The following is a 10,820-nucleotide window of genomic DNA, read 5'->3' as shown; positions in this document are numbered from 1 at the left end:
TTCCATGTATGATCTAGGTGACGAAACTCTTTTTGTCCAAACACCTTGTGACTTTTTAGTGTTTTTCTTTTATTTCTTTCTTTGCTTTTTTTTTTTTAATTCTGTTTAATTCCTTGCGTTGTTTGTTTCTCTTTACATTGCTTTCCTTCTTTTTAGGATTGAGGACATTGCATTGTTCAGTTTGGGGGGAGGGGGGGGGGGGGGGGGGGGGAGGATTGCATTTTGCAACCATTTATTGTCATGCTTAGAGCCAAATGTGATTAGGCTGACTAAATAAATTGTTGATTCATAGTTCGATAGTAATTATTATTGAAATTTATCAATGCATGATAGACAACCTTTCCTTCATAAGCATTCAGTTTTGACACTGATGAATCATGGATGGTGATAGAACTTCTCTGATTTCTAGTTTTGGAAGTATGCTAAGAATGACTCCAAAATTAATTCTCATGGGATGAAGGACAAAACATTATAGGAGATAGCTATTCTTTTACCGTACATCTCATAGTTGTTTTCATTTACTTACCACCTAATCAGAATAGAGAGAAGTACACTGCAGGACTACTGAGTTGTGCTCTAAAAAAAAAACATTTGAAGAAGGAAGCCCATCACAGATCTGCCTCAGTGGTTAGGGCGAACTTGGGAATGTGTGGGTTAGGTGCACAGTCTTGGGTTTGATTACCCACTGTGCGAATCCATACTATGAAAAAAAAAAAAAAAAAAGGCAACAACAAGAGGCAAGTAAGGGCAACTCAGTGAAACTTCCTATGTAAAAGGGCTAGAAACAGTTGCCCAAACTTTGGGAATTGGGAAGTCAATAAATAAATGAATGAACAGTTTTTAAACAGAATTGGCGTGAAAACTACTAAACCCTTCAACTTTGAGGTGGTGAGGATCAGTAATGATCAATCTTCAAGTGGAAGATCTTTAGGATGCTCAGTGATGCTTAAGGTATAAGATTATCAACTTCCTAGAGTTTTGCCTAAATCCAATGTGGAAAAGATACTGAGTTGTCCCTTGAAGTTGCTTACATTGACCTGAATCTGTAAGAAGTAACATCATTGTGATTGAGAATTCAAGTTGGCTAGTTGGTGTGCTTATGTGTGAAATATTGTTTGATTGCAATATTTTGTTAAATTATTTTTCATTGTTTTGCTAAGAGACTAGCAAAATACTAATTAGGGAGTGTGATTAAGCTGAATTATTGCATATTTTATACATTTAGAGCCAATATATTTCAATTATTTCATAACATTATTATTGACTTTAAATGGAAAAATAGCTAAGAGGTATAAATCTAAGTTGTGATTTAGATTGGTTGATAGCATGGTTTATGCTTAATTTTATAACTTGTGATTTAATTAGACAATATTTCTTCACATGCACAACACATTTTTAATATTTTATTCTTCTTTTTTATTTTTTTGGTTTCTATTTTTTCAAATAGGCCAAGAGACATGCACAGATACAAGAGGGGAGAAAAAGAATCAAAAGAATTCAAATGGAAGGAAAAATAGAACTCAAGCACGCGAAAAGTAAAGAACGCGGGAAGAAATAAAAAAAAGTCAAGGGACCCAACATATTTATTTTCAGTTCCATTACGTTCAGTCAGTTTCGCACACCCCGACTGACATGGCGGAACTTGTTTTTTTAAAAAATAAACACAAGTTGAAAAACACATTGAGAAGAAGATGACCGACTAATGTAAACCCCTGAGAAGCTCAACTCCATTTTCCCCCTGCATTCACTCCCCATTGTTTCTGCATACGCACTCGCCATTGCCACTCAGGTCAGATCTTGGATTTTTCCCCTCCGACAACTCAGGTCTCTCTCTCTCTCTCTCTCTCTCTCTCTCTCTCTCAGATTGTGGGTATTCTTGGGTCGACTGATTCCTCTCTTCTTTGTAAGCATCACAATTTTGTTGCTCTTCTCTTGGTTTATTAGCAACCAAACAGAGCAGGAAATGCTTATTGTTTCGTTTGGACAATTTAGAGGTATACAAACGTGGGTTCATTCCTTTATTTGTAATTTTTCTCGAGAACTCCTCTTGTTTGAGATTTTAGATTCTAAGTTGTTTAAACAAACAATCTATGGTGTGCAGTTGAAGTCGTTGATGAACATCATGCGCAACATCTCCATATATTCATCAGCAAGATCTTTATCGCTGCACAATTCATTTAATAAGATCTTCGGAACCACTTATGCCGGATAACTGAACTGCATTTTCGACTACATAATAGAAAACATTTTCAGATGGATTTAGTCGCTCAATCCTCTGAGCCACTTGTTGGAGTTTGGTCTGGAAGTTTTGTTTATTTTGTTTGTCATCCTTGTGCAACTTTGGCTCATTATAGTGCAGTTGAGCTTCAAACTCCATGGCAGGAAAAAGCTGAGATGATCCACCTCTGAGGGAAACAACATGCATCATTTGTTGGAACATCCTACGCAAATCAAAGCCATCGCCTTGGCCTCCTCCAAGCCCAGCAAACATGTTTGGCTATCAACCTGTTGAACAACTTGACTGATTGTGTTCCTCATCTAGGAGCTCTAAGAGATCGTCTTGACAATAGAGCTACAAATACTAAACGATCGTCTTATATCAGGAAAAGCCGAGAAAAGCAATTAGAAATTTTTATCCTTCAAAAATGGGAATAGGGCCGAACGACAAAGAATGACAAACCAACAAATGTCTGAACTTAAAAGCATAAAACATTTGCTTGTTTGGAGAAGTTTTCCAAAATTTACGAAGTTTATCTTATAGCAGCCAGCATGAAATACGAGTAGTGCTAAACGGTCTAGCTTGAGAAAGCTTATACTTATACTTCTACCACTGTAGCCATCATTCTAAAATTCTTTAAACTTTGTGTATTCATATCTTCCAAAAAAGCATCGGTAACCTCACAAACAACATTGAGCTAATTAATTTTGATTATTAATTAATTTTCTGATTAATTTGTTTAGCGTAGTTGATTTGTTAGTTACATTTCATTTCCGATACTAAAAAATTTAAAAATATGACTAATCCATGATTAGTGCCCTTTTCATTGTCGTAACTAGTGCCCTTTTTCATTTTCATCACTTTTCCATTCATTGCACATGCCACCACTTTTATTTTTTCTTTGTGAATATTTTCATTATTTTAAACGAGTTTGATTTTTAACAACTTTCCTTAAAGAAACGATCTAGGAATTTATTCTTAATTATTACACGACATTCTCCGCTGCTCATTTTTTAGTGAGTCAGTGGACGGGCAACCCCATCCACCCATGTGGGGGTGAGGGGCGGGGGGCGAGCTGACCACAACAGGGCCCCGCCCTACTGGTGGAAAGTGTATATGTATATATGAATATATATTTATAAATATTTATATAAATAAATATATACAATTTGTTTATAAAATTTAAAAATTAATAACATAATTTAAAAATTTTTAAATTCGTAAATAAACATAATTTTAAATTTGTTAGAATTGTATTCACTTCATTTCATTGCCTTAGCCGTCAAGACAATACAATAGTCATACTTAAGTAATGTGACACTATGTATTACTTAAGCATGACTATATTATTGTCTTGACCTCCTATATAAAGATTGGCCTAAGAGACCAAGGCAATGCAATGAAATGAATACATCTAATAAATTTAAATTAGTTTAACTTTTGTTTGTATTTAGAAATTTTAATTTACAATTTATAAATATATATGAATCGTACCTCAGAGAGAAAAAGAGGCAACGGTGACAAAATTATTCAATTGAATATTGTTTTAACAATTTATGACGCATTCCGGTGAAGTTCAATGCATTACAAATCTAGTATGTTACTTTCAAGATGCATCCAAACTAATATCTTATCATTTCATCAAATGTGCGATTTCTTCTTGTGATAAGTTTAGATATTTTATCACTAACTACGAGTTAAGAAATAATCTGGTTAATATTTTCTATTATTAAGTAAAAATTAAACCAGCCAGCAGAAAAGCATTAAAAAAAAAAAAAAAAGGTGCGTGTTTGTCGTTGCCTTTCTTTTTTCTTTTTTCTTTTTTATATTTTTGGGAGGTTGGCAGTAAAAAGCAGTTTGATTCGCATGTCCCGAATGAAATGAATTATGGATAGTTTGAAGGTGTCACTTACGTACAGCTATCTAATTAGAAAGTGGAGTGATAAGCTTACTATCCTATTATTATCTATTTATTATTTAAGTGTATTTTAAATTTTTTTATTTTTTTGTCATTTTCTTTTTAAGTATTTGTTTAATATCCTTAATCATTGAAAAAAATTAAAAAAATATATAATTTTACGAATACTCACTTTCTTAATTATTAAATAAAATAAAAAATTAAAAAAAATTAAATATAAAAAGAGTAATAGACGGATGGTAATAGAGAAATTAGTAAAACATCATTCACAAAAATTAAAAGGAAATGAGTGAGAGTCAAGTAGCCTGGGATGGGCGGAACCTTGCGGCGGCGGCTCTCTCTAATGCCTTCAATCTGTTTGCTTCCATACGCTCTCTCTGTTCTTCTGTGACCTGAATTTCCCTAAAGTCGGCAGCTCCATTGTTAGCCTGATCTGGAAATTCTTCACCAACTTTGTCAGCAGCCACCATCTCCTCAGCATGCAAGTTCTGCATTTATGTCAAATAAAAGGGCAACATAAATTAAAGGACTCTTGCCAACTCATGTACCTTTCTCATAAGATTAACTAGGATGCTACAATACATGCAATGAATTGAATTTCAAAGGTACAGATAAGAATTAAAGGAATATATATAAATATATATATATATATATTATTTCAACGAGGTTTCATACGGGCTGACTTTAATTGGTTAAAATTAATATTAAATTCATATTAGTTAAACTATGGAAGAATCATCTTTTATTTGTCTAGCATCTACTTGGATAATCAGCATATAATATCGCAGGCATTTGCTGAAATTTCAAATAATAATTTATACGTGCAACTAGATTAGTCGTAGGATTTCAATATATAATCAAAACAGAACAGTTCCACCGACTTTTATTTACAAGTAGCTCTGAACTGCACGATAGCTTAAATAAAACGAAACGCAAGAACTTACTTCAGTATCGTTCTGATAACTGTCGTGAAGCATGGCTTGCATATCATCAGCATCATTGTTCCTCGAAGATGGGTCCGCCTGCTGATGACTTAATGCCTCATTGTCCATGGCTTCATCAGGCGTTGAAAAACATTAAAAATTAAAAATTTAGAGAAAAAAAAAAAAAACCTAAATTCTACCATGCGTGCCAGCCAAGAAAGAGACAAGACTATTGTGCCAAATTGTACTGCAAACATCTATTATTAGATATTTCCATCCATCAATATAACTATTCGTGTCTCCAAAAACAGCCAAAACTTCAGGTTATGGATGAGTTACATATCTATTCCAACTCATCCATAACTGAAGTTCTCATTCTACATCTTTCCCCACCGTTTTCAATTTCTATTCAAAGTACTCTTATATAGATTAGGACTAAAAGTTGGTCGGTCCGGACCGGAGGAACCGACCTAACCGAACTGAGACAGAGACCAATCGGTCTCGGTCCATGAAATAGAAGACCGAAAGCTTTTGGTCCAGTCCCTAGGTGGGATTTTTCTATCCCAGACCGACCAAATAGTAAAATAAAAAAAAATATATCTTTTATATATATTATTTATATAATAATTGTATAATTAATTATGTAATTTTCATCTAACCTATCACCATTTACAATATAAAATTTTAAATATGTAAATTGTAATTATAAATTAATATTCATGTAATTAACTAATCCACATTAATAATTCACTAAATTTTAATTTAGTAATTTAAATAATTTTTTTAATTAATTTATTTGAAAAAAATAATAATAATAAAAATAATTGGGCCAAACCGATAACTATCAGTCTAATTCGATCCCTATGGATGTTTGGTCTGGTTTGGTCCGAATAAAATGATGGACCGAAAATTTCGGTGCATCACCCCCCAGACCGGACTAACCGATATACACCTCTACCTAGATTTACTAGATGTGGGCTGAAATGATGAGTCATTTGTCATCACCAACTTCCCTTCCTTTTCTCTTTCTTTTTCCATCATTTTAGATAAATTTTATAGCATAACCAAACTGGAGCAAGCCTTGACTATAATCATCCATAACCAACATCAACAAGCCCCTAACATCACATGAAAAACTGAAAACAGTAATCTCGGGCAGCGGGAACAGAAACTAAAATTTTGAACTTTCCTTCCTGTTGCACTACAAACATAATTCTTTCTGTAAACTTTTTGAAAATCTAGTCCTAAACCTCTTCTCAACATTTGACTGTACCCCATGACCCCGTACACGAATAACGCATCTCCTACATCTTTAGAATGTCCTCCGCTACTGAAAATTCGCGCTTTCATTATTTAGAAGGACACTACTTCAATCACTATCTTGACACCAATTTGACCCTCTTTTCCTTCTTCCCCACATCATTGGTATTCAATATCTTCTTATCTAATAACTAGCTGCCTTTTTTACATATCTTATCATCATGGCAAATAACTGTGGCCTATAATGCTTTACGCATAACAGTATTCAGAATGCAAGTGAAAACATCCAGATGCCTTTGTGACATCATAATTGGCAGGTAGCATACCTTGTTCAACATTTAAATTGTCATACTGTACTGGTGGTTCATGCAACTTTGTCGGATCCCCTCCCTTGCCAACCCTCTCTCGTAGTTCTCTGAGACACATCTGTTCATAATAGAACATTGGACAGAAAAATCATTATATGATGTATGCATAAGTAATACTGACAACACTACATATAAAACTTTTAAAACTTGTTTTATGTGGATCCCAGTGGCAATCTAATCAGTCTGGTTAGACTATCATGCTCCTAGGACATTTGGGAGGAACATTTGAGAATAGATTAGAAATGCAGTGTCAGAACTAGCTTTGTGCCGATTTAGTGAAATGCCCAGATCTACTTCAATTACCTTTATTAGTTATTAATTCACCCTAATTTCCCTTGGTCCTATCTGCCTAAATGAGATCCATAGCTTCAATCTAAACTTCAAAATTACAGAACAGATATGCCATAATGATCATTTTTTCCATAAGATACATCCAAAAAACCAATAGTCAAACTTAAGTCTTATCAATATATCTTGGGCTATAGCGAATGCTAAAACAAAAATGAAAAGACTTTTAGAATTTATTTTGAAGAAAGGGCCTAAAATAGCTCAACTAATGTTGTTTATTTGGCCTCAATGTGGGTCTTTGAGGGTGAACAACAGCTATGTGAACTTGTCTATTTATATGTTATTGTCTAGCCTTAGCCAATTGTCCCTATTATATGTTTTTAAAATGAGTTTATTCGCATCAATTAAGAAGTTTGCAGGGAAAGCTTTCAGAATTTGGAACAACCATAGTGTCATCAAGCATGAACTTGCCCAATCTAATCAATTGCATAACCTGTTAGGGTGCAGCCTAGCTGTCAAAAGGCATAATTGGGAAGAGCTTTAGACTCAAGACATCTTGAGTTCAATTCCATACTAGAAGTTTCCTAAACTTCCTTGGATTACTGAATACACAATTCTGAAAGGTGGGGAAGTGTATCTCGGGTTCACTCCCCAGGGATTGGCCCGAAGGGCCTAGCCTTGGTGTCATAGAGAAATTAGTATATTATGGGGCACTCAAAAAGGAATTTGGATGTAATAGTTGGACTGGAACAATGATAATCCAACACAAATTTCCAGTTAATTGCATTTCTTGCATAACTATACATTCAATGCTATGATGAAATAAATGAACTAATCCTCTATGCTTCATTAAGGAGAATGATAAAAACATTTCCTCTACATTTGCTAAGCCTTCATCATTTCAATAACTTTCCAATACGTATTATCTCCACCTATAGACATGCAAAATCATTTTGATATTTTGTTTCAGGCAAGTAATATAGAAAGTGGTGAGAGGTGAATCAGTTAAATACAAGAATATAACTAATTATGAGATTGAAATATGTTAATATAAAATTATCTCACCTTGACACGCTTTGTAGCAGCAACTTGTTCCACTTTATGTATAAACTGATCAAATGAATAATAAGGGAGTAAATGGGAGTGCCATTCACTATATAACCCAATTAGGTTTCCCAGATCGCTAACCTACAAAGTACAATTGATAGATGTAGTTTAATTTATTGTTTAAAAGGCAGAAATTATACCAATGAGGCAACAATAAACATCAATGAAGCATTAAAAGAACTGAAAATTTTTTAAGGACAACAGAAAGAATGTACAGAAGCCTCGTACTATTTGATCAATCCTTATTGGCAAATTTTCTTTTACTTTGATATAGAAGGATGCCAGAGTTCTGGACTTCGATTGGATATTATCTGGGCAAAGTGTACTTTGAAGAACATCAACTTCTCCAGATAAGCTGCAAGACTTTTAATCTCCGAAAGAGGAATGGAAAGTTCACTACCATCGAAAGAGGCAATGATCAGGTAACAAAGTATCTGTCGAGAAGATGTGTCACATTGATGAAAAATCACTTAAGAGACAGAGTAGAGGGCTGATTTTTCAAATAAGAAGAAATTTGAATGGAGTATGGCTGGATAATGACATTTCTCATGAAGGCCTTGTCAACAGATTGGATACTCAAGTCAACAGTTTCCAGCCCAAGTTAGCAAAAGGACCATATTGACATATTAACATCTTCTTTCAAGGACTCTAGCTTCCATAGAGTTCCAGACTTGACCTCATCAGGTAAAATAACTATTTTATTATTACTATTCTTTGTATCCCTCCAAAAGGAATCCGTTATGCAGAAGACTTTTGCAACCAGATAAAAACTACTTTTTGAAATCTATAGGCAGATAAGTTGACTGCAAGGTAAGGGAAAAATCCATGGAAGTAGGCACGTTCCTCAAATAACAAAACCAAATTTTCATGTTGTTCTGACTTAACAAATCTCCGTACTTCAATTAGCTGTGATGATATGAGCAAGCTTTTGTTTTTATGGTTCACCAGTTACAGAAAAGAGAGGAATTAACATGAAAAACTGTTGAATATGGCTTGATTTTATGCGACAAAAGCCACAGCCACATAGCAAGCATTCCTTCAGGCTCAGAAGCCTTTAAAATCAATCATTCTGCAGCCCTTCCAAGCTATTTTCCAGTTGGCTAAATTAATGGAATTTTCTTTGGCCACTTTTTTGTTTCAGGAAACCTTGCACTTTTAACTGATGTTTCTTAACTCACTTTTTTTTTTTTTTTTCTTAATGCTGTTGCATGCAGTAATTTAATTCTTCAGGAGAAACCACCATTGTTGAGTTGACTGAGACTGTTGACACCATGAATGCCATACGTGTGAAGGGGACGAATGACAAGGAGTTAGAGCAGCGTATGAGGATGAAATTTATTGATGGCATTCTTAAGATGAAGCTAATACCATGGGCAAATCTTTGGCTAGGCTATATACATGCACGACAATAAAACTTCGGAGACATAGAGAGAGGCAGATAACTGCACTAAGAGAATCAGTATAGGAAAACTCCCTTTATGAATATGTGAGACTTCGCTTATATTGGAGTTTTGGATTTAAGTGTTTTCTAGCACTCCATCTCTGTTGGCGAATTCTCGAGATCTCTCTTGTATATAGTCCTACATCTATAGGTGGCAACCTAAAGATGTGCAAAACTGTGTAGAAAAATAGGAATAAGTGCTTCAAAAAAGAATTATACACGGCATATGGCCAATCGTTACGGAGGTTTGAATGCAAGAAATGCGAGCCAAAATGAAAGAAGGAAAGAAAAGTTCTTATGATTTTGTCGGAACTATCATATCATTCCAGATTTAACAGAAACATAAATTAACTAAAAACATTTTGTCCTAACTCAGTCTTATTATCCGGAACAACTAAAACACAATATATTTATAGGGAAGCGGGGAATTTCAAATCGAATCACATTAGAGAGAGGGCGTGCGAAGTGCAGAATACCTCATGACCACGGCCGCGGTACTTGAAGGCGCGAGGAAAGTGGCGAAGAACGTAGCCGAGACCATCATCGGAGAGGAGGAGGTCCGGAGTGAGCTTTGGCCTGGATCTGGATTTCACTGCCTTCTGGGAAGATTTGGCAAGAGCAGCTGTGGACTTTGGAGGGGAAGATCTTGTGGAGTCGAGGTCAGGGTTGGGAGCAGAGACAAAAGCGGAGGAAGCAGTAGAAGAGGGGCAGTCACGTGACCAATGGCCTGGGCGGCCGCATTTGTAGCATCCTGTTGGTGCCGCTCCTTTTCCATTTTCCATTTCCTCTTGCTCTTCCTTCGCCCCTGCCTGCTAATTAATTTGCAGCTCTTATATTGTGTGTGTGTGTATATATATATATATTGCACCGTGGCGGGAAAAAGAGGAGGGAAACACAAACAAATTGGATCCGTTGGGTCAGGGCTTGTGTGTTAAAATTATGGAGAATGCTAATGTGGCTATCAATTATGTAAATTAAATGTTCCTATTCATATTTTTTTTTCTTTAATAATTAAGAAAATGACTATTAGTGAATTTTTATATTTTTTTCTTAATGATTAAGGATGTTTAAAAAATCCTTAAAAGAAAAAGAAAAAAAAAATCATTTGCACTATTGTGCATATTTGGAGTACACATTGTCCACCCTAGTTGTTAATACCGAAAAATTTCATAACAGGTTGGAAGAGGAGAAAGAGTCATACCTGACCCTCCATGACGATTCAGGCCCCGATTGATGTGGTTTGAAACCCCCGACACTAGTCTGGTGCGGTTGTACGACTTCAATGCTCACATTCATA

General features: G+C 35.0%; 1 protein-coding gene across 2 annotated transcripts; it reads right to left on the bottom strand.

Annotated features, from left to right (window-relative positions):
* Positions 1 to 4,005: 4,005 nt before the first annotated feature.
* Positions 4,006 to 10,353, bottom strand: LOC121254049 (TIMELESS-interacting protein). 2 transcript variants are annotated; one of them, XM_041154012.1, is made up of 6 exons: positions 10,000 to 10,353; positions 8,041 to 8,163; positions 6,646 to 6,745; positions 5,081 to 5,193; positions 4,393 to 4,624; positions 4,006 to 4,154 (listed from the first exon to the last, which is right to left on the bottom strand). In XM_041154012.1, the coding sequence occupies exons 1-5, from the start codon at positions 10,303 to 10,305 to the stop codon at positions 4,433 to 4,435; spliced, it is 834 nt and encodes a 277-aa protein (XP_041009946.1). In that variant the 5' UTR covers positions 10,306 to 10,353; the 3' UTR covers positions 4,006 to 4,154; positions 4,393 to 4,432. The 2 variants fall into 2 exon arrangements, with proteins under 2 accessions (XP_041009946.1, XP_041009947.1); XM_041154013.1 differs by having other exon boundaries at positions 4,006 to 4,149; positions 4,388 to 4,624; positions 5,081 to 5,190.
* Positions 10,354 to 10,820: the final 467 nt, after the last annotated feature.

This window comes from Juglans microcarpa x Juglans regia, chromosome 3D (assembly GCF_004785595.1).
Source record: "Juglans microcarpa x Juglans regia isolate MS1-56 chromosome 3D, Jm3101_v1.0, whole genome shotgun sequence".
Classification (NCBI taxonomy): domain Eukaryota; kingdom Viridiplantae; phylum Streptophyta; class Magnoliopsida; order Fagales; family Juglandaceae; genus Juglans; species Juglans microcarpa x Juglans regia.
This window is presented reverse-complemented; position numbering and strand designations above follow the sequence as displayed.